A 25523-nucleotide genomic window follows, 5' to 3' on the forward strand; every position below is an offset into this window, starting at 1 on the left:
GTGAGTCCTTACAGACAATCGAGAAAAAAACAAGCCTATGCCGTGTCTATTTTCTCGATTACAGTTATTTTAATATTCCTATATTTCCTATTTTCATGTTACCATTTTTATTCGGAACACGAACGCAAATGCAAATACAAATATATCTTAGCCGTAGCTTCAAATATAATTGCATTTGCATTCCTGTTCCGTGTGCAGTCAATGTGCAGTCGAAAAAAACAAGTGACGTCATTTACGCCGCTGTTTCAACAGACGATTAAACTCGCTGTATAAATATGACAGTTTGCAAATAATCAGTGTAAATATACAGCGGATATTTGTTGTTTTCAGTTTAAGATTATATTTTATTTAAAGATTGTCAACATGAAAAAACATAGTTTCACGAATGGCAATATAGTTTTTTATGATCACGAGTGAAATTATTATTTTTTAAAAATGATATTTTCACTCATTAGTTTGAAGTAAAAATATCATCGTTGTTTTTTCTAGTATAAAACTATGTTTTATTCAAAATCATGATAAATACTTATTTTTTTTGAATTTGCGGGGTCTTTCTGTGTTTGAAATCACTTGGTAAGTGAACGGATAAACAAAAATACCTTCACATACAGTGAACTGGCAAAATGGCTTCATACAACGATAAACATCAATCTGTTTGTGAATAACACAAACAAGCTTAGTAGTCAAAAGTTTAAACATAAACCCCGTTTAATGGTAAACACCTAAGATATAGAACACAAAATAAAAACAAAAAATACAAACAAGAAACATGGAACTACAGCACAAAACTACACAAACAACACAGTGCATATATACTATATACAAACTAGGTATGTTTCTCAAAGATTGTTACAAGAGGTACAACCTTGAAACGGTCAGTAAATTTAATGGGGGATTTTCACCATTTTACGTGCACAAACCTCACTCTTATCCCAACAATCCTGAATAAAGTAACAGCGTTAAAGGTAAATATTATTAAAGTATGCATTCACTTCAGGATAGCTAATAATAAAAAAATAATGATAAACCAGTAGGTTATCTTTTACAAAAACATAAGATCCTTACATGAACATACCTTACAAATGGAAACATCTTTGTTTTTCTTTCTTTTTTTCAAGCTATCACTCATGTTCAATACTGGCTTTAGTTAATTTCTCACTTGTGTGAAGTAGAAAAGCGTACATTAAGTGGAACACTATATTTAGGTAAATTATAAAATATTCAAACGGGACTTTGGCTTTAGATGGGGTGAATGAAATGACATTCAAAGGAAAATATGACAGGTGCCATAGACTATTTAATATATTTGTTGTGGTCTCTTTGTTACTACCATTACAACTGAAAGTTTTGAAAGACTATTGCCAATACAATAATTAAAACGTTCGAATTATGGCCCAATATCTAGACAAGTGAGGTCCCGGTTTAATGCTAAACACTACTTGAATCGACTTAACCCTAACCCTGCTTTGTCACTGACATTTCCATTGTAGTCTTGATACGTCCTCAAGGGATTTCCAAGAATTCATTTGTTGTGGCAACTAATATTTTATTTATGAATCAATTGAATTAGTCGATGTCATCTACGGTGAAACCATCATGAACTTTTGCTTCAGATAAATTCTATTGAGTTCGAGTTCATTGTGTATACTCTTTTGTCTAACTGAAGTTTATCAATAACTTTAATGTACACATGGGTTAAATATCGTCTGGAACAGTGGAATATGTCTTAATTATGTATTAAATGAGCTGGAAAACGTACGGGTTACGTTTTTAAGTCGCAATACGGCAAATGAAGCAGGTAGTTAAAAATTGTAAAGCACAACGTACGGCCTATTACTCGAAATGTTTTGAACAAGGCTGGCTTGAAGATTTAACAAGTTATTAAACAAATTTCCCTGTGCCATTAAGCGGGGTTTATGTTTAAATGTTTGTCGACTGGGCTTGTTTCTGCAGTTTTTCATGTTACCATGTGCCATTAAACGGGGTATATGTTTAAACTGTTGGCTACTGGGCTTGTTTATTAGTTTTTCATATTACCCTGTGCCATTAAACGGGGTTTATGTTTAAACTGTTGGCTGCTGGGCTTGTTTATGTAGTTTTTTATATATCACTGTGCCATTAAACGGGGTTTATGTTTAAATTGTTGGCTGCTGGGCTTGTGTAGGTAGTTTTTCATATTACCCGGCCGGTGCCATTTAACAGGGTTTATGTTTAAACTGTTGTGTGCTGAGCTTGTTTATGTAGTTTTACATATAAATATTTGACCCAATCACTCCCTATGTAGAAACTGCGCTTATATTATTCGGTACCAAGTAGTTGGTATATTCTCAATTATTGAATACAGTCTTCTTTTATTTGACTTTGCTAATTCCCTATGCAACTGAATATTTCCTGAATAATGCATAGCATTTCTATTTTAAGATTTTTTTTCAATAACACAATGGAACTTACATGCGGTGCCTAGCAGCAAAACAAATAAAATAATTCCCTGAGATAAATGTTGAACACAAAGCAACTTAGGCAGATACGAAAAGTACATTTACATATCTTAATTTAATAAATAGTGGAATAACCGCCATGGACATGTACTTTACACGTCACAACACAACACAATCAGACACGCGTAATATATTTAACTATCTTATTTGAACACATTAATTGTCGGCTTAGCGCAGTGGTTAGCGCACTCGCTTGTCACTAAGGCGACACTGGTTCGATTCCCGGCCTGGGCGCATGTGCGTTTGTTTAGTGATCACCAAAGCGGATAAGTGGGTTTTTCTCCGAGTGCTCAAGTTTCCCCCACAGCACAAGACCAAACTCGCACATCATCGTGCCAACGAGAGTGACTTTGTATAAGTAAGCGTAACAATCTTCACAATCATTGTAAAATATATGATCTTATCGAATATATAGTTCGGTTATAAATGTTGGGAACACCGCAATGAAATGGTAAGCAACACAAGGAGGTCACGTGGGTTTCAAACTGGTTAAAGTCAGAACAACTTTGATAAGCACCAAAAAAAAGCGTTTATTGTCACACAAGGACGTCACGTGGGTTTAACACAAGTTTAAGTCAGAACAACTTTGATAAGCACCAAAAAGCGTTTATTGTCACACAAGGACGTCTCGTGGGTTTAACACAAGTTTAATTCAGAACAACTTTGATAAGCACCAAAAAGCGTTTATTGTAACACAAGGACGTCACGTGGGTTTAACACAAGTTTAATTCAGAACAACTTTGATAAGCACCAAAAAGCGTTTATTGTCACACAAGGACGTCACGTGGGTTTAAAACTAGTTTAAGTAATAACAACTTTGATAAGCACCAAAAAGCGTTTATTGTCACACAAGGACGTCACGTGGGTTTAAAACTAGTTTAAGTAAGAACAACTTTGATAAGCACCAAAAAGCGTTTATTGTCACACAAGGACGTCACGTGGGTTTAACACAAGTTTAATTCAGAACAACTTTGATAAGCACCAAAAAGCGTTTATTGTCACACAAGGACGTCACGTGGGTTTAACATAAGTTTAAGTAAGAACAACTGTGACAAGCACCAAAAAGCGTTTATTGTCACACAAGGACGTCACGTGGGTTTAAAACTAATTTAAGTAAGAACAACTTTGATAAGCACCAAAAAGCGTTTATTGTCACACAAGGACGTCACGTGGGTTTAAAACAAGTTTAAGTAAGAACAACTTTGATAAGCACCAAAAAGCGTTTATTTTCACACAAGGACGTCACGTGGGTTTAACATAAGTTTAAGTAAGAACAACTGTGATAAGCACCAAAAAGCGTTTATTGTCACACAAGGAGTTCACGTGGGTTTAAAACTAGTTTAAGTAAGAACAACTTTGATAAGCACCAAAAAGCGTTTATTGTCACACAAGGACGTCACGTGGGTTTAAAACTAGTTTTAATGAGAACAATTTTGATAAGCTCCAAAAAAGCGTTTATTGTCACACAAGGACGTCACGTGGGTTTAAATAAGCACTAAAAAAGCGTTTATTGTCACACAAGGACGTCACGTGGATTTAACACAAGTTTAAGTTAGAACAACTATGATATGCACCAAAAAGCGTTTATTGTCACGGTTTTGTACAAATAAATGGTCCTTTCAAAGTGCATGCTTGTATGCCGAGAGCATAACCATTTGAATACGTCATAATTACGCATCCGTCGGATGTGATTGTTGAAACACCACGTGCGTGAAGGATTTGTGACGTCATTTCCTGTCCCCGGTCCCAGAAGTATGTTCCGTTATGGTGACGATCTTTTGCGCCGATATATACCATTTTGTGGCGATCTAAAACAAGTTGTGAAATAAAAATAAGGAAGATCAATTTTTACTAGAATCATGTTTCTATAGCTCTCTTTACGGACAAAAAGCAAAATAGTTAATGATAAAAAACGTGCAAAAGCACACGCACCACGCAATGAAACTCATGTTTTTATTAATATTGACCTCTCGTGGTTGTATGAACATGCTGCATAATCCCGATACCCCTAAATATGTCTGACCTAAAATGTTCCTGTATATCGAGAGGTGAAAGCAAGAAGGATATAAGGTAGTCCATCCATAATTGCTACAAATTGCTACTGGCATTTTATTATTTTAAAGTTACATAACGATAAATTGAATACTTTTCATCAAGATCGTTTTATATAGACAATATGTTTTTAGGGAACAAATTGATTAAATTGCTTTTATAATCATAGTAAAATTTTCATTTATTACCCCCCTTTCATATTTCATATCAAAATAATTGCACCAGTATGATGCTATTTATAATATTTCCATGCTTAATGTTATAATGGTTTATCAATATAAACTAAACATAGCAATCATCACTATATTTAGATCTAAAATGCATTTACACATATTTGTATCATAAAGATGGATGGTTTACCTTAAGCGATGTTAAATAAAGAATCACATATTACTAAAGCTTTTACCCTTTTGTCTTTCGACCGATGATATGCACGTATTATGATTGTCCTAAAGCATCCGGAACTTCTCGGCAATTTTTAACGAAAACAACTTCCGATGTATGCCGGTACAGCAGTAGAAGTAGTTCGTATTTTTTTAATTATATTATTTATTTAATTTAGTACTTTAGTTTGTATTTATTGATCTAATGTTAAATTGATTGCCAGTGAAGCGTATTATTGCAACATAATTAAGATTATAGAAGAGTTAATTCAAACAGTTTAGCTGCTAAAAACAATAAATACGCGATCTACTTGCAGCGGACTTAAACATATCGAATTTTGAGTATGTTAACCGTCCCTATACATCCGAGTTAGTGTTCGATAAAAATGGCCGAGGAGCTCCGAATATGTCCTTAATTTATTGTGGTTAATACTTTGCACCTACATTCTGGCGTGATTCCGACCAGTGTCTGCATTATCGTGAATTGGTTTTCAGTCGGAAGCGTGGCGACTCTGCCGCCCTCAGCGCGACACACGGCCGCTGCCTCGTCCCATGTGTGGTTAAGGAAGTGGAACTTAAAGCACAGGTCCGCGTAGGGAATGTGAACGTACCGATGGTTTTCACAATCTTCACCTATATCAAATGAAAGGGATGTGTATGTCTTTACTATAAATTAATCATTTGTAACTGAGTTGCCGTGCATGCACTGTCCGTACTGATATGCCTTCTATAAATGCATAGCATGTACTTCCCGAACAGATTTGCCTTCAATATATGCGTAGCATGTACTTCCCGAACAGATTTGCCTTCAATATATACGTAGCATGAACTACTCGAACCAATATTATTTCAATATATGCCTATCAAGCACTACCCGAACTGATACGCCTTCAATAAATGTTACTCAAGCCAAACCCGAACTGATACGCCTTCAATATAAGCCGAGCAAGCACTACCCGAACTGATACGCCTTCAATATAAGCCGAGCAAGCACTACCGGAACTAATACGCCTTCAATATAAGCCGAGCAAGCACTACCCGAACTGATACGCCTTCAATATAAGCCGAGCAAGCACTACCCGAACTGATACGCCTTCAATATAAGCCGAGCAAGCACTACCCGAACTGATACGCCTTCAATATAAGCCGAGCAAGCACTACCGGAACTGATACGCCTTCAATATAAGCCGAGCAAGCACTACCCGAACTGATACGCCTTCAATATATGTTACTCAAGCCAAACCCGAACAGATACGCCTTCAATATAAGCCGACCATGCACTACCCGAACTGATATGCCTTCAATATATGCCTATAGTGCACTACTCGAACTGATATGCCTTCAATATATGCCTATCATGCACTACCCGAACTGATATGCCTTCAACATATGCCTATCATGCACTACTCGAACTGATATGCCTTCAATATATGCCTATCATGCACTGCCCGCACTTATATACCTTAAATATATGCCTAGATGTCCCTGTCTTAATCAAAATACTTATCATGCACTGCCCGCACTTATATTCCTTACATTTATGCCTAAAATTTACTGTCCGAACTGATATGACTTGAATATATGCCTAGAATAAACTGCATTGACATATATTCTGGGCATACACTTCCCGAGCTAGTATTCCTAGCATTCACTTCTGAACAGATATGCCTAGCATGCCCCACTTGTTCAACTGATATTCCTAGCATGCACTGTCAGTTAAGTAAGTTAGGCATACACTGTCTGAACCGAACTGCATAGTATATACTACCCAAACCGAAATTCTTAACATACACTGCCCGAACTCATATGTCCAGCATACATTGCAAAACTGAAAAGCCAAGCAGACACAACCCGAATGATTTTCCTAGCGTACACAATCCGAACTGATGTGCCGAGCATACACTGCCCGAACTAATATGCCTAGTAAATAATATTTGAACTGATATACCTACCATTCACTCTCTGAACTGACAGGCCTAGTATATACTAACCAAAGTGATTTACCTAGCATACACTGCTCGATCTGTTGTTCCTAATATGTGCTGCCCAAACTCATAATATGCCCATCATACAATGCCTGAACTAAACTGAATTGCCTGGCAAACAATGCTTAAACTAATATGCCTGATATTCCCAACCAAACTGATATACCTAGCAGGCAATGCCTGAACTAATATGCCTAGAATTAACTTCTCAATCTGATATGCTTGTCAAGCACTGCCCGATATTTATATCTCTTGCATGCACTCGAACTAATATACCTAGCATACAGTGCCTAAACTGATATACCTTGTAGGAATATCCGAACTTATATACGTAGCATGTACTTCTCGAGCTGATATTCCTAGCATGCATTGTCCGAACTTAAATGCATAGCATACACAGTCCAAACTGATACATAACATTCACTGCCTAAATTGATATGCCTAGCATAATCTTGTTGGAAAAGGAGCACTTACACGATTGTTTGTAACATGAACTTTAAAAAACTTAATGCTGCTAGAACCAATTTGTATGAAATATAAGACTACAAGAAAACTCACGTGTAATAGTTGTTGAAACAATTCCATCAGCGGTCGTTGTTGTAGTAGGAGGAGGACGTGTCGGGGCAGGCGGAAGAGTCGGGTGATTTGAAAAATCACAGTGATTGTTACACAGCGGAGTTGAACAGCAAGTGTGACAAAGTTCAATACCCGTGTGGTTACTTTTTATAGGCGGGAGATGTTGTAGGACATCGCAAACCTGGTTATAAATAGATAATGCTTCTAAGAGTGCATGAAACACAGCAAGTATGACATAGTTCAATACCCGTGTGGTTACTTTTTTATAGGCGGAAGGTCTTGTAGTACATCGCAAACCTGGTTATAAATAGATAATGCTTCGAAGAGTACATGAAACACAGCAAGTGTGACATAGTTCAATGCCTGTGTGGTTACTTTTTTACAGGCGGGAGGTGTCGTAGGTCATCGCAATCCTGGTTATAAATAGATAATGCTTCGAAGGGTACATGAAACACAGCAAGTGTGACATAGTTCAATACCCGTGTGGTTACTTTGTTATAGGCTGGAGGTGTTGTAGAACATCGCAAACCTGGTTATAAATTGATAATGCCTCGAAAAGTGCATGAAACACAGCAAGTGTGACATAGTTCAATATCCGTGTGGTTACTTTTTATTGGCGGGAGGTGTTGTAGAACATCGCAAACCTGGTTATAAATAGATAATGCTTCTAAGAGTACATGAAACACAGTAAGTTTGACACAGTTCAATACCCGTGTGATTACTTTTTATAGGCGGGAGATGTTGTAGGACATCGCAAACCTGGTTATAAATAGATAATGCTTCTAAGAGTACATGAAACACAGCAAGTGTGACATAGTCCGGACGTATAGTTTGTTTTCTTGGATTGAACACACACCAAAAGTACCAAAACTACATAATAACTTAAAAAAAAAACATTGCTGGATTAACCGTGTTCCATCAGTGTGTACTACATTTCTGGAATGTAGCACTGAATAACGAAATGGCTTCTGTTGTTGCTAAGCAATAGCCATTATTGCAAAAACCTTTAAAACTGATCAATTCATGCTATTTTAATACATTCTTCCAGTGATTCATAAAGATACTATAAAGAGCATGTACTACAAAATGAAAACGTTATGTGATGTGATGTCATATATAACACTCAAACCCCGTTGGCCCGAACTCACGTGGCTCGATTTCCTCATTAACTCGAACTGGATGTAAAGGAACGATTTGTTTTTACTGAATGTAACAAATCCGATTGGTTCAAATTTCCAGAGACTTAAGGTATTTTTATTGGTCCTTTGGAGTTTGATCCAAAGGAGTTCGACTCTAACCCTGCTCCGATATTTTGACAATTGACAAAAGAATCGCATCTGTAAAATGTAAATTAACTGTTAACATAATATGAATATTATTCAGTATATAAGTAATAAGTAATATATAATATTATACCTTACATAAATGCGTCCCTTCGTTGTGTTTATAAAGTTGATCGGTCCGTATATCAATGTATTTTAATAAAAATCCAATATTTTTGGCCGGTCCGGACCTCGCCAAATAATATAATAGGGACCGCTGACGTCATAAAATATGGACCGCTGACGTCATAAAACTTGCGAGTGCTGCTTGCAATTTTCACAACGAGATTTTTTCCCAAATTTTTTTTTAGATTTGTTCAATAAAACACATCAAAGGCGCTTTAAAAGTGGTAAAAAGGTGTTCGGTATAATATAGAAATATAACACACCACTTCGGGCCATATGGCATTATAAGGACCATCCAGTTAGCCCCCGACAGTGAGGCGTTAGCCGAGGTCCATTCACTTTCGGGGGCTGACTGCCCATGTTAATTTCTCATATACCCATCATGGGCAATTTCTTACTGTCAAACACTGACAGTACCGTTTTGACCGGTTGACATGATACTGTCACATAGCACGCGCGTCTAAAAGTAGGCATTTTTTTGGTTTTCCAAGTCTAAGGTGGTAAGCGCTTATTAAAATGTGTTGTAAATCTTGTAACTTCCGGCGTTTGCATTATTTTTAACGACATTTGCAGCAAAATGACATCTAATGAAAACAAACAATAATTACAGAATAAATTGATTAAACTTGAAAGTTGCGTAATGTTGAAAAATCGTTATATATGTATATAAATGTAACTATGTACGGTATAATAAAATAAATATTGCATAGCTTCCAGTGTGACAGTACATATTGTCAACATTCGGGTAAATACTGTTACCCTCTGCTTCGCCTCGGGAAACAGTAGTTCACTCATGTTAACAATATGTACTGTCACACTGGAAGCCATGCAATATTTATATAATGTCATATGACCCTCAGTGGTGTGTAATATTTCTTATTTGAAAACCTTCACAATAAGCGTTAGCGTTTAAGTAAGTTATGTAATAGTTCGATGACATGAAGTAAATTATTAATGATAAAGAGTGAGCATAGCGAACGAGCCCTTTTGTTAACCATTAAGACAGTAATTCAGGTCATCTTACTGACCTAGAATACAACCTCATTGGCTGATACATTGTAAACACAAAATCTGACATAGTAGGTGTGTTTCGGATGAGTGGCATTAGGCCGACCTCTTAACACCCGCGAAAGTTGGAATTATAGATTGTAAAGTATAGTGCGTCATGCCTATCTTAAATCCAATGGGCTAAAATTGTAGGTTGTATTCTTTTTATCATTATAATGCCAATATTTGCTAATCTATTTTACAATATATATATATACATCGATATCATTTCTATGTTTAATTTATATTAATTAATTATTCTATTTTTCTTGCATGGATTTCATTTTTTATAACACAAAGATGACGCTGGTATTAGGATATGATACAATAAAGGATGGTAATAAATCAAAATTCCACGACGTTTAAACCACAATGACCATGACCACCAACATGTAGATCTACAAACAGATCATAGTCACTCATACCTGATTGGTGTTACATCGGGAATGGAAAAGCTTCCTCTGAGCTATTTCATTCTCGGATTCGTACAGAAAGCATATCTGGAAAATAAAAAAAACAGTTGATGTTCAAAAGCATAAAGTGTTAAAGTCCAATTCTGGTAATATAGCCGCTCTGTTTTATGTAGACTCTAACTTATTTGGTAATGCTGGTGCATTTGTCAGATCTACGTAAAATTAATGAAATGAAAAATTTAATAAATCCTCGATTGTCACTGGTCCAAAACTGTTAACACTAAGCACATGCGAACTTTTACTTCTGGCACTAGTTTAAAAAGTAAGCCTCTTTGGAAAAATAGACTGACTCAACCATACTCTATGAAACTATTTGTTGGTACATTTTTCAGTTTTTTCGTAAAAATAATATAAAGACAATTTGAAAAAAATACTCCATTATCATTGACCCAAATAAAATGCAAACACATAGAATAAAAAAGGAAAGGAAAATCCTCAATCCTCAATTAAGAAATATGCGGGGTTGATGTCATTATCGGGGTATAAACGCGGGAAAAAATCAACCACTTGAAATCACTTTTAACGGTAGAATTCAAACACGTATGGCAACAATACATTTAAAATTAAAAAAAAACACTTTCTAAAATGTTGATTTATACTTTAGGGGACCTGCTGACACAATACAAACAATAAAAAGATCAATATTTTGCATGTATATTGTTATGCGATGAATTGCGATCCGAACATATCCGAAGATGTTGCGTTCATCGATTGATAAACGCGATTGCCGAAAGGCAGTTTACTTTAGGAACGGAAGTTGAGGTGTAAATATTTGGCATTGAGAAATACAAGCACCAAAGGTTGCTTGTTTTATTGAATATGGAGTTACGTTGCTTATTTTAGGCTGAGTTCTCAAGTAATGTTCATGCTATAAGTTATTTAATAAAAACAGACTAGATTATATATTTCAATATTTTAAGTGTTTTAAATGGCCGCTCGTGTAAAATAGGTTCACCCCAACCCGAGCGTAGGGTGTTCTGCGGAAACGAGCGGCAATGGCAGATGCTTTTTCTCCCACCTCAGTTTAACAAAATAAAATTAAGATGTATTTTTTTCGCTGGATTTCTTTGAAAATTATTTGCGTATGGATATGTTATAATTCGGAGTTGTCATTGACATGCCCGCAGTGTTTCAGATTATGTAAATAGTCACATCATTCTTGAAATAGTTCTGAGGAGAGTGCACCATTATTATTAAATGCAACGTAAAAATGGTGCAATCTGAAGCGATAAATGATAAAGTTTGATCATAATATTGCCACCAGACAAGGTTTCCATGATGCTACAGACGACGGTCTTCAACGAGGGAGGTAATTGAGTGATGACAATAAAACAGGAGTTCCATGCGGGTACTTGTTTTATCTTTGCCCGTGGGCAAGATAGGGATTTCCAGCACGGCCATTTTTTTCGATCTACTCACCAGAGGTGGGAGAAAAGATTTTCTGATACACATAAAGAATTATGATTTTATTCATTGTCTAACAACGTTTGCCAAAGATTTTAGATAAAGTACATGCCATTATGAAGATCAATCATAGGAAATCGTAAAAAAAGTCTTGCTACGACCATAATAAGGCACTTTAATAGCTTTGAAAAACCTTCCGGAATAACGATGCGTCACCAAAATAAAACACGCATTCCAAAGAAATGGTTTGTCGATTGAGAATTTTAACCACTTTTAGCTTGTAATGCCTGGTCTGTGAATAAGATCAGTCAAAACATATAGCTTATTGGCGCTGTTCAAGAATATGAGGGAGAGCTTACGAAAGCCAAACTTAGGACCTGCGCTCTATCCACATTAACCCATAAATAAAGCCTCCTTAAGATTTTTTGTGTATTTTTGGAGCCCCTCCGAAGACGTAAATTACAAATGGTGAACTTATGAGTAATAAACGCATATTTTGCTCCCAAATTGACATAAACGAGAGGTAGGCACCCTCTGGATCCTGTTTAGCTCTCACCTCGTTTTTATTGCAGATAGTCACGTGGTTACAGTCGTGTGGTGACGCCATATTACCACAGGCATAGCAGTGGAGTCCTGGGCATAGAAAAAGCACATTAGTTTTCATATCTTTTTTTGAAAGACAATATTGGCTAAACATGTGTTAGGGCTGGCATGTTTTACGAAAATAAAACCGTTTAATGCATGTTTTAAGCTCTTTCCAAAGCGGGTAAGAGTATTAAAATTGGCCTCCGTTCGTGGACAGTTCCAAAGATGTTATATTTCTTAAATGATATATGTTTATGTATGTGTATTTTTTTGTGCTATTTGGCGATGTTGAATTTGGCTTTTCATGTGGATATTGTATAAATCATAAAATACTTACTTGCTGTATACATGTATATATATCTAAAGAACAAATGTGGAGATACCTTTATAGAACAACGAAGTAAATCTTACCGAGGCCGGAAGCGTTTTGCGTCGTTGTCGGTAATTGCGTTTGAAGAGTTGGCTGAAGTATCGTCGGATGTGGTAGATTGATATGCGATGATGTTGTAGGTACGTGCGTTGTTGGTGACGCCATTGATTGTTGTGGACATTTGTTGTTACATAGATCGCTGTTACAGCATACTACACAGCTGCTGAATCCCCCGGCGGCTAGTGATTCTGCCATGTGACACGACTGGAAAACAATGATAACCGTCATAATGATATTTATATAATAGCATAAGTCTACCTCATTGTCTTACTGTTATGTGATACATTTTTTTCCGACCCCAGATAAGTAGATCCAAATTTGTGGCCATGCTGGAAATCCTTTTTGAACCAAGATAAGTAGATCCAATAAAATAATCATACTAGAATATAAATATTTTCCATGGCCGAGAGTGTAAGATAGAATCATTCCGACCCGAGCGTAGGGTGTTTTGCGGAAACGAGGTTTACCGAGTTTCCGCAAAACACCTTGCTCGAGGGACGGGATGAATCTATCTTGCACGAGCGGCTATGGTAGATGCCTTTTCTCCCACCTCAGTTAAGCAAAATTAAGTAAAAACGTATTTTTTGCTGGAACTCTTTTGTGCTTAGTGAAAATAATTGCGTTTGGATATGCGATAGCACGTGGTTGTCATGGATATGCGCGCAATGATCCAGTTAATGTTAAAAGTCAAATCGGTATTTTTAAATAGTTCTAAGGATAATAAAGCATTATTTCTTGAATGGTGCGTGAAAACTGTTTTATGGTGACATTTGAAGCGAGAAATAATTAATTAGCGTTATAAATATTACCATAAGAAATGATTTCATTGATGCTACTGACGACAGTCTTCAACAAGGGAGTTAATTACAATGTGGTGACCATTAAAAAGGACTTCCATACTTGCATTTTATCTTCGCCCGTGGGCAAGATAAGAATATCTAGCATGGTTAAATTATTGGATCTACTTATCTAAGGTGGGAGAAATACTTATCTTGCCCGTATGAAACTCATTTTTTTATTATCATCACACAAGTACCTCCCTTGTTGAAGACCGTCGTCTGTAGCATCATGGAAACGTTGTCTTGTGGCAATATGTAGATTCCTTAAATGTTTTATTTCTCGCTTCAAATGGCACCATAAAAAAGAGTTAATGCTCCATTCAAGAACTAATGCTGCACTCTCCTCAGAACTATTTAAAGAACGAGTTGATTATTAACATAATCGGAATCACTGCGCGCACATCCATGACAATCACGAATTATCACATACCTATAAGCATGCATTTTCACTACGCACAAAAGAGTTCCAACGTCCGTCCTGAAATCTTGTGACAGGGGAGTCTCCAGAGTCACTTACATTTATTCATCGGTGTATGAAGCTGTGTACCTGCTTTAATTATTTTTATTTCTATTGTTCCAGTCCAAAATAATTATGGTCCTTGATTCAGTCAAAATTAAGATATTATATTCAAAATAATTTTAGTGCTCGCAGAGCTCCTTACCTACCACACATAGAGTCACCAAACGTTTAACACAAATGTTCACTGGCATGTGAAGTTGTTCACGCACATTTTTATTTATACATACATAATATTAATGACAGTGTTATGGTCCTTGATTTAGTCAGTAAAAATTGCTTTATTGTTATTTTGTGGCACACATTGCCCTTTAGCAACACTTGACGTTTTTCACAACTTTGCCTATTCTACGTCATGGTAATCACTGCCCCAACCCCACCCCGGCGTGAGTGTGGGGGTAGCGGGGCCCTTACCAGGGATTGGTTCAAAGGCCCCGATATTCCTCGGGATGAGTGCAGTTGTTACAAATCACATGTGCATAACTAGTGACTTATTGCAATGGAAATTTGAACAAGTAAAGTTTAAAAAAATATTTTTATCAGTCGGGCGAAACGTCAATTCGAACCTTTTCGCAGAAAGATCAATTGGTTTGGTTCACATTTAAACCGATCTTATAAAATCTTTGTTAGAATTTACGTCTCTAAAAGTCAAAGCTTGGTTAAGTGGACACAAACAACTTATTTCGATCTTGATGGAACTTTATCAACCACTATTTTGCTTGCATGTGTTTAAATTGTTTTTATGCGGCGGAAGTGTGCCTTTATGCCACACAAGAAAGTCCTGTTTATGCGTTGAAAATCACCGCATAAACGTGGTCGATTTTGTTTTATGCGGCGATGCTGTTATGCGCCGTTACATGGCAAAGACACGAACGTACGAAATGATAAATAACAACGCTATTCGTGGATATTGTTCTTTAAAAATGGTACCAAACCGATTCGTCAATTGCACACTGCATAGTTTAAAATATGCACTTGCGTTAAAGTGCGTCTGTATAATCGCAATGATTCGGGTTGCGGATGATTTAAAGCTGCTTTCTTGAACGTTTGGATAACTTTTTTTTATATTTATTGTTTTGTCTTGGAACGTGCCAATTTATGCGAAAGTGCATGGAAACCAGTGATATAAAACTGCAGACGATGATCAGATCGCAGATTTTCATACTTAAGTTCAAAACAAATATGTTTTCTGCATTTTCTTAAACCGATAGTAACACTTTTAGCCATACAACTTTATTTTTGAACGGAAATATGAAAATATGTGATCTGACTTTTGCCAGCAGTCTTATATCACTGGTTTGCAGATATTTACGCACAAATTGGCTCATTCCTAAACACAAAAATTTAAAAGTTTTCGAAACGGTGAATATGTGAGAGTGCAGCTTTAACTATAACTAATCGCATTTGGATAAACTTCCCACTTCATACATCTATGTGTTGTCATAGTATAAACAAAGACACATCCACCAGTAATGAAACAGATAGTTGAAGTCATATGCGAAAATAGGTCATGTTGAGGTATGCACGTAATAACACATACAGTCGAACCACGCTGGCTCGATCTCCCAGGACCGGCGAAAATACATAGAGCCTCGGAATATTCGAGCCAAGCAAGGAATTCGGGCCAAGTGAGTTCGAGCTAACGGGATTCGACTGTACACATTTTAACCAAGAGATAGGTTTAGAAAATAGACACACAACAATTTGTAACTTTTTTTTAAATATATAAAGTAAGCTGTGACTGCCTGCTTATGAGACTTGGAAATTAATCATTTGGACAGCATGATGACGTCACATATTTCAAACCGCAATCAACATATATACCTGTTGGGATTCGCAGCTTGCTTTGTATATATGTGTACCTCCCTGGACATTAAAGTTCACACTGCGTAGCATACACACCTGTGAAAACCATCAGAGTAACAGTTAATAACTTAGAGTCGAAACTCGTTATGTCGAAGTATTTTATTTGTTGTATTTCGGTTAATAAATAATCGTTATATCGAAGTATTTTTCGCGGTCTCAAAGACTTCGACATAGCGAGTTTTGACTATATGTATTATGAATAGTTCCAATCTGAAATTGCGAAGTGAAAAAAAACGTCCGTATACTGACCACCAAGCATGTATGTTTGGAAAAACGAAGTATTAGTATTCAGATTTTTTTATTTGAAAAGGTGATCTTAAGCCCTGTGCGCGTGATGATTGATTAAAAACAGAAAGCGGGCTTGAATTTCAAAGGAATGAAAAATATCAAAATGTTATTCCACAGTTTGAAACAGTGAAATATCATTATTTATTTATTATTATTATTAGTTATTTGATAAATCTCTATAAAAATTTAAAAGCATGTTATAAATAAGCTGATTATCAACATACATACGTGACCTATAGGACATTGGACGATGTTCGAGCACCGTGACGGGTCGGCCATGTAGTCACAATTATAGCACTGAACACCATCTCCGGCGGCAGTCAGATTGCCGGAGGTTGAAGGTACAGGTGTCGTAGAACTTATTGAAGATTGTATTAATGTTGGAGTGGTTGTTTTAATTGTGGTACTTTGAGACGTTGAGGCTGTTGTTGTGAGTTTCGGTGTTGCTATTGTTGAAGTTATTGTAGGCGGGTGTGAAGGGAGGTGACCACAGTTGTTGTTACAGAGGTCAGTCGTACAGCAATGGACACACGAGGTTCGTGATGACCGTCGACCAAGCATGGACACTGCGTTGCAAACCTGTAGGTGGTGATAAAGCTGTACTAGAATATTATAATCATAGTTCATGGCCGAGAGTGTAAGATAGGTTCATCTCAAATCGAGCGTTAGTATTTTTTGGCGGAAACGAGTTACTTTGTTTTCGCAGAACACCATGCCCAAATGTTAGAATGAACCTTTATTACATGAATGGCCATGGTAGATGCATTTTTATCCACCTTAGCTTAACAAAATATAGTAAAAAAGTAAATTCCTTTTCGCCCGAACTCTTTTAAGCGTATTTAAAAATAGTTCAATACTGGTTTCATTGTTATCGTTTCCTGTGAGATAAGGATTCAAGCATTGTCAAATATTTGGATCCACTTATCAGGAGTTTAAGGAAAGAAAACTCTTTAATTGTTTAAAAAAAATCATGGCATAAAGTTTAACACTAGTGTTCATCAAACAATTCGAATCATTTCATTTCTTTTATAAGTATCTTACAGGCCATTTCATTGCATTACTTGTAAATGTCTTTTTCTAAGAACGTTATTTAAACTCTAATTATTACTATGTAATGATAAAAGCTTATATACTCTTATAAGTTTCAACACGAACAAAGGAAAAGAAAAAAAACATCAGAAATAAGTTTGGAATGACTGAAGTGGGTTTTATGAATGCAGGCTTGCTGTTTTTTAACTTTTAAAAGTATCGCCAAGTCGGGTGCATGTCTTTGAAGAGTAGAAAGAAAGTTAAGGAAATGTTAAAAAAAATAACATATTTAACTATAATATTCACCCACCACGTCCTTTTCACATTTCGCCGAATACAACTCTCCATTTTGCATATCAGCGCCTTCGGATTTTAACATGCATTGCTTGGAAAAGGGAAAGAAAACAGTTATCAGGATAAGTATACAATATATCAAAGTATATATTAAAAAAAAAATGTAATAAGAAACTTTATGCAATCAGTCAAAGTGTATGCAATTACTAATACAAACTAACATTGACGCAACATCATGTAAGTGGTAAGTTTGTTAACAATCGGAATGCCTTATAAAACCATTTGCGCCATACGATGAGTCTCGAATTTATTCCGGTGCATTAAAAAAGCGGTTCGTACTAGAGGTCACAAGGGAATCTATAAGTCCATAACAGTAAATATTTCAAAGGTAAAACTATGTACATGTAAAATTGCAATCATTCAGAATACGTGGATCAATAGTTGATACCTGTCCGCGTTCACATGTAACGATGTTTGAACAAGCGGCAGGATCTGACATCAATCCGCAGCTGTAACACTTAATCCCCTGACCTGGAAAACAGTAACTTCATTTGTAACCTTTGCAATTTGAATGAGATAGAAGATGAATATCAATTTAATACTTTATGTCAGGTATATAGTGACATAAGGAGAGAGTATATTCATTCTTATTATATAAATAGGCCATCTTGTCCATCTTCTTTTGTAACTTTGCAATTTGAATGAGTTAGAGGACGCATATTTTTTTATGATTGAATGTAATGTATATAACGACTTAAGGAGAGAATATATCCCATATTAGTGTATGAATAGGCCTTACATGTTCAAATATATTTAATTCAAAAATGCAAGAAATAAACATCGATTGCATAGACAAGCATTGTGTATGATTTAAGCTTCTAAAAAGGGATAGAATTATAAATGTTAAACAGTAGTACATATGTTGTAATGCATTTCCTTTTTTATTGTAGTTTGTGATATTTTACGCAGCTATTAGATAGCTAATTAGTTATATTTATTGTAATTCAATTTTATTTCATTATTTGTATTTTTATGAATAACTGATTTATAATGATAGGCTGTTTATGATTAATTCGAAATCGAAGTTTGTGTTTTTTATTATTTGCAAATGACGGCATGTTCATTTTCGGTCTTATATTCAAACAGTATGCAAAATACCATTTAATTTATTTGGGTTTTTTAAATTGTGAATCAACTATTTCGATGGAATGCTTTCTGTTTTAGATAAATGCACAAAAAAACACTTAAATAATATAATATTATTAGTACATTTTACAAAATAAGGGGTTACAAACAAAAAACAATCAAATACAACATCCTTAAAGCTGCACTCTCACAGATTGAACGTCTTGACAACTTTTTTTTTTTGTCTTGGAACGAGCCAATTTTTGCGAAAATCCATGGAAACAAGTTATATAAGACTGCTGACAAAAATTGAGTTCGCAGATTTTTATATTTAAGTTTAAAAATTAATGTTTTATGCATTTTACTTAAACCGTTAGTAACGGTTTAAGCCTTAAAACATTAATTTTCGAACGTAAATATGAAAACCTACGATCTGACTTTTTGTCAGCAATTCAATATCATTGGATTGCAGATATTTACGCAAAAAAATGGCTCTTTCCAAGACAAACAAATAAAAAAAATGTAAAAATGGTAAATCTGTGCGAGTGCAGCCTTAAAACTTGCACAAAACACACCTTGTCCTTGTGCTGTAATCCCATCATATAACAGTAAAACAACCTTGATGAGATTATGGTTTGTTTATGTTTATTGTATTTCAGTATGCGTTGTAAGTTTAGTTTGGTGATTGTATTTGTGTCAATATAAATCAATAAATTTGACGTTATATGGTAAAATGAGTCGAGATTGAGATTTGACTTAAGTACTTTCGTGATATTGCGACCAGATTACTTTTGCTGTTAATACATATACTTCAACACTCACTATCGGTGCAAATCTCCTTATACCTTGAGTAACGAATACTTCAAAGTGTATCCGAATAATGCTTATCCATAACTACAATTGAATACTGAATTCCAGCGCATCGAATAATTCATAAAAAAAAAATGCTCGATGTGGCGCAATATAGGTTTGATTTGATTTATGTTAAATACATTTTTATGCATTTCTATATGTTACTCATTTGACTAAAAAAATCAACACATTCAATAAAAGCATATGATAAAAGATAAAAAGTATTAGCTATATTTGGGCATCTTTTTAACTGGAAAATGTATCGCCATGTAGTTATTAAAAAAAGCCTTGAATCATTTAGATGTACACAACAACATGCTGTTTTTAACTTTTGCGCATTAAAGTCAAATTAGTTAAACATAATTTTACATTTGTTGATAAAATAAAAAAGTTTTGCTTCTAATAAGTGTTAATATGTATCCTCTTCATTTTTGTTATTTTAGTTGGACTGATTTTACATCGTACCGGAAGTAGTTGCGATGTGTGTTACAATTGGCAGCGTGGCTTGAGTGAACGCTGGACCAGTTGTTGTGGTCACAGTATCTGCTCCGCAGTGGTTATTGCAGCGGTCTGTTGTACAACACTTAATACAACCAAGAGAGCGCCGGCCGTACAGAGAAAGCACCCGACATATCTAGAAAAACACGAACTTTCTAATAACCCTCTAATTTAATGCGGTAGTTGGATGGTTTTCTACAATAGAAACACAAACTGGACAAATTTATTCTTGTAATTGGATGTATTGGTAGCACAAGGATTCACCAAGATACAAAAGTTAAAAGACTCGGTGTCAATGGACCCTAACATCAACTTAAACAATCTCCTACGCAGGCACCGCCCTTTACTAGGATTCAAGGTGCCTATTAGTCCATAATTAGATGGATTTGAATTTCATATATACTTTTTCAATATATTAATTTTCACGCATTAATGTAATAATTATGTTATTTAATCCATTAAGTATACTTATTTCACAAGCTCAAAAATCATTTCTTTCTTTGAAAACGGATTTTAATACTTTGCACGTCATGGGAAATTGAAGACTATTAAGTAATTTGCTTGTCGGCAGTTATATCTGTTCGTCAAAGGAAAGTAATCGTCTAATGAAAGTTGCGGCCAAAAATATTGTTAGGGCCAGTATACACCACAATTTGACATATATAGAAAACAGGCACCCTTGCGCCTTCGCCTCGGTCAATAATAATTTTTGGTCAATATGACATCATATGCTACATTTTATTAGAACATAAATGTATAATACAATACAAAGACAAGTCGAGTAGACAAACAATTAACAATGTTCTTGCTTAGAGACACAAGGTTATATGCCTAACGAAAACGCAACCAGAGACACGCATCGTCACGAAACAATACACATAATGCATGGACATTAATCAATATGACTTCCGTCATAGACAACCAAACATGTCGAGCAGAGAAATATCGGCGTTCTCGCATGGGTCATAACGAGTCAAAACTGATGTAAACAATGATGACATATTTTTAGAATTAACCTATTTATTTGTTGACTTCGGTTTTGGCCCGTGTTGACCCATATGCAAACCCCGTTAAGTCACGTGTTTCCTCAACCTGCATGAGTCTTACCTAGTTTTCACCGACAGTGCGGAGAACATTACCACACCATTTAAAATGTTGTGAAATATTATGTTGTCTTATAGCATTTCGTTCCTTGTTGGGAATTCGTTTACTCTTAATCAGTCTACCATTGACCAGGATCTTGATTACATTTTTTGGGCATCAGTGCTTGTTCCTGTTGTTTTGTTTTCCTTTTTTTAATCGATTGGACGTACCGTTTCTCGCTCACATTTAGCAGAGTATATCGGATTGTTGACAACATCCCTCGCCACCTCACGCAACATGCATTGCTGTAAAATAAAGCATGCTAGCTACTTCTCTCCTTCCATATATGCCAGTATCGAACATGACGGCGAACGGCCCTGATATAACTATTCATTGGGAAATATTTACTAGCCACGTGATATTCCTGGACAAAGAACATGCACGCAAAACGTCCTGATATAAATTTTCATAACCATTGTAGATATTTACTAGTTTGACGAACAAATGCATGTAAATCACCCTGATATCAATATTCCTAACCATTGGAGGTATTAATAGTCCCCTGATAACCCGTGTAAAACAAATAAACGCAAAACGACCTGGGCCGTATTCAATAAGCAACTTAGATTAAACTTAAGTTTAAGATTAGAAACAAAGGGTTTTGATTGGTCTGTATATTGTTACGACCTAGCCCCGTGGTCCGTCGACGCTATCAACTGTCCCTTTTAGGGTGACCAAGTATTTGAAGTGTTCCCCTCGTGACTGCCCCTCAGGTACTGGTAGCGAAACCTCTCAATGGCAGTTAAATTGTATGTAGTCTAACCATTGCGTGTCAAAAACTAGTTCACCGGGAAGACAACTCAAATCGATGTTTACAAGTTTAATAAACGTTGGAAAACAGTACACCAGCGGAATAAGTCATCATTTAAACACCAATAGAAGAAAAGGTACAGTATGCAATCACTGGGTAGACACAGGAAAACGCTATATCATCGTGTTGAATTTTATAAGTCCTTTAAACATTAATTTTCCGCGAATTTCCTATATAATTCTTTTTAGATTTTATCAAGGAGACAAATAATAAAAATCGTTATCGTTTTCTTTTTCCAGTTAAATGTCAAAACCAAATGCCAAAATGGACGAAACGCCCGAGGGCGAATCGTACGGGATGTGCTTAAAGCTATGTCCAAGTTACGTCTCCTCCCGATTCTGGAAAACCGCGCCTTATATACTCACATGGTCAAATGACCGAAAATCATGGTCATATGACCCGACCGAAAATGACCCGACCGAAAACGACCCATATTTTTGGGTCAAATGACCCAAAAATATTGGCTAACAGCCAATCCAAGATGGCGTCGTCATAGATCGTGAACTATTGAAAAAGTAAATAAACAATCTTCTCTACATGAACACGTGGATATTCACGTCTGATTTTCTGTGTCTTTACCCAAGTTTATCAGGTCTGTGAGCAATGAAATCTGAATATAATAAATGTAGATAGCTTTGTGTAGCATTTGTAATAACTTTCATCCCTGTGGAATGATTGCTCACTCGGCGGTGGCAAAATTCAAACAAGGCTGGCGCGCCTGGAATGTCGGGGCGTTGCTTGTGATTTGCCATTGACCGATAACAACAACAATACATATTATACAAAGAATTAAGGTTAGTGCATATTTTTGTAACACAACCGTACATATGCTGGTGCATATCAATATTTAGCTGACCAATAGGCTAAATTGAATCACTGAGGCATGTCTAAGGATACGGGTTAAATGAATATTGAATACTGGCCCTGGTGTAAATACGCATATTCATTCCAGAAATTTACTAGTCCCTTGACAACCCATGTAACTACATACAAACGGCCTTGATATAAATATTCATATTCCTTGACGACATTTACTAGCGTGACCAAGAAATGCACACAAACCGCGAGATATGATTATTTATAACAAAACCAGATATTGACTAGTCATCTGATAATCCGGGCAAAACAATTACACGTTAACAACCCTGATATAAATATTCATAAACATTTGCTATATTTACTAGTATGACAAAAAAAGCAAGCGAACCGCCTGATAAATATTAATATTTTTTGAAGATATTTATTGGTATTTTTAGACCACTCCTGAATAGTGACCAGGAGGGACGAATGACCCGCTTGCTTTATGTTAATAGGATAAGGGGGAACTATCTTATCTGGATGCAAAAATGGGGGGGGGGGTCCGGTAAGCATAGTGGTAAGCGCATTCGTTTGTCACCTTGGCGACGCTGGTTCGATTCACGGCCTGGGCACATGTGCGTTTGATTTGTGGTCACCAAGCCGGACAAATGCATTTCCTCCGGGTACTCCGGTTTCCCCCAAAACACTCGACCACACTCTCGCGTAACATGTGCCAACGGGAGTAATTAATATAATGTTGTAATAACTCGTTTCACAATCGTTGCAAAATAAATAAGTTTAAACTAAAATACTGGTGTTAATTAAGCATGTGTTCCATTTGTATTGTCTTACAAGTATTATCACAACACAGCAAATATTATTGTTTTGAGTTAAAAACAATTTAGCTTTTAAACAATGTACACTTATTTCTAGATAAAACACAAAGTACATACATAGATACAACATCAAGTATGTCTCTTCAAATGTTCAGTAACTCACATTTCCCGTTTCACAAGTGACAACATGAGTACATGCGCTTGGATCAGCCAAATTATCGCAGCTGTAACATTGAAGTCCTGTGCCTGTATAAGAAGAGAATGCATACATATAGCAGATGCCTGTTTGTTTTAGTGTACGATCGTGAAATATCACGCCTCCAACATAAATGACGCAACGCCATTGGTCCAGGACTGGTCACGCGGTGACCCCATATGTTTCCGTATTGGGTCACCACGTTTATGTCGTACAAAAATGTCATCTATTTTCGGATTCCGATGAGTATTCCGATGGATAAATGAAACATTTAAACATGTAAACAGGCTGTCGGCGTGATATATACGATACGGGATTAGTACGTGACCCAATATTCCTTCTTACCCGATATGGTTTCCGTATATCCCATACCGGGTCATCTACTAACCCCGGTATTTATCATATTTCACAGAGTGAGCACCGATTTTTTAAAGATACACTCTTACTCCGAATAAGAATTACCACAATTAATAATATTGTTTTAATACTTCGAAAAAGGATGAAAAATTGTCGAAAACAATGGTTCTTATGAAGGATACCGAGTTTAATTTGAAAAAAAGAGCACACAACACGGTATTTCTACCTAATGAGACTATAGTAGACCACAGTAAATATTTTAGCATTCACCAATCATTTATTTTTTTGCCCTTTCTGCTATCAAATACACGGTTACAATCTTGTTATCAGTAATTAATATATTCCATAAATGTATTATTTATTAAGTAGTTAAAGGTTTAATAGTCAGAATTGATGTTTGTTATACTTGTGTATGTATTGATTTCGAATAAGAGTGTCACTTTGAATATATATTGCACGAGTGGCGTAGACTCGTAAAGAGGTGAAATATTTTGCTATCTTACACTAAAACAAACATGCTTTCTTTTCATTATATGCCTTAAATTGATATTAAAAGTCATTTAATTACACATTTTTAGAAAAACGCGTCAATTTGTATGCGCACGTAATGTTATTTCTGAAATGACGTCGTATAAATTGTGTCCCAGCCCTGTGCGTATTGACGTTTGATTTGGACTGAGAGCGGGCTAAACTTTAAAAACAGTGTAAAATATCAAATTGATATTGTATATTAAAAAGCGTTTGAAATGAATCAAAACAATATAAGAGCTTTAGAAAATAATCATACTTTGTATATAATTATGCTTATATAGAACTGAACATTAGAGTGGTCAGTATGTAACGCTATAACGGAACAATAGCTTAAAAGCAAATCTAGTATTGAAAACTGAATAAATTATCGTAATCATTTAATCAGAGATGGTATTAACTTTATATAAAATAAGTTCATACCGATAGTGGGGACTATTCGTGTGGCATCACCAGGTTGTGAAGAGATCGCTCCCCCTGATGAAGCAGGAGTAGTCCCGCAGTGGTTATTGCAAAGGTCAGTCGAGCAGCAGAGGAGGCAGTAAGAGTGGCCAGACCGACGCCGATTATGGTCAAGTGCATTACAAACCTTATGGCAAAAACAATGTGCTTGGTTGTGCCTAGTGCTGATTAAAGACGGGTTTAAAGATAACATTTTAATACTA

At 35.9% G+C, this 25523-nt stretch overlaps 1 protein-coding gene across 1 annotated transcript; it reads right to left on the reverse strand.

The window, feature by feature from the left end:
- Positions 1-4075: 4075 nt before the first annotated feature.
- LOC128222448 (uncharacterized) lies at positions 4076-25442 on the reverse strand. The gene is made up of 14 exons (XM_052931456.1): positions 25282-25442; positions 23941-24023; positions 21503-21577; positions 20157-20325; positions 18163-18245; positions 17731-17805; positions 16620-16970; positions 16062-16139; positions 12863-13085; positions 12423-12499; positions 10415-10489; positions 7477-7675; positions 5378-5566; positions 4076-4306 (listed from the first exon to the last, which is right to left on the reverse strand). Exons 3-14 carry the CDS (start codon positions 21569-21571, stop codon positions 4089-4091), a joined length of 1806 nt encoding a protein of 601 aa, XP_052787416.1. The 5' UTR covers positions 21572-21577; positions 23941-24023; positions 25282-25442; the 3' UTR covers positions 4076-4088.
- Between the last annotated feature and the right edge of the window lie 81 nt (positions 25443-25523).

This window comes from Mya arenaria, chromosome 16, assembly GCF_026914265.1.
Source record: "Mya arenaria isolate MELC-2E11 chromosome 16, ASM2691426v1".
Lineage (NCBI taxonomy): Eukaryota > Metazoa > Mollusca > Bivalvia > Myida > Myidae > Mya > Mya arenaria.

What these genes read in the sequence shown, in the direction of transcription:
- LOC128222448 (XM_052931456.1), bottom strand. Translation starts at nt 21,571, where the DNA reads ATGTTGCGTGAGGTGGCGAGGGATGTTGTCAACAATCCGATATACTCT. An exon ending in ACACATCGCAACTACTTCCG is followed by an intron (nt 18,246 to 20,156) that starts GTACGATGTAAA and finishes ACTGTTTTCCAG; the next exon opens with GTCAGGGGATTAAGTGTTAC. An exon ending in CCCGATGTAACACCAATCAG is followed by an intron (nt 7,676 to 10,414) that starts GTATGAGTGACT and finishes ATTTATAACCAG; the next exon opens with GTTTGCGATGTCCTACAACA.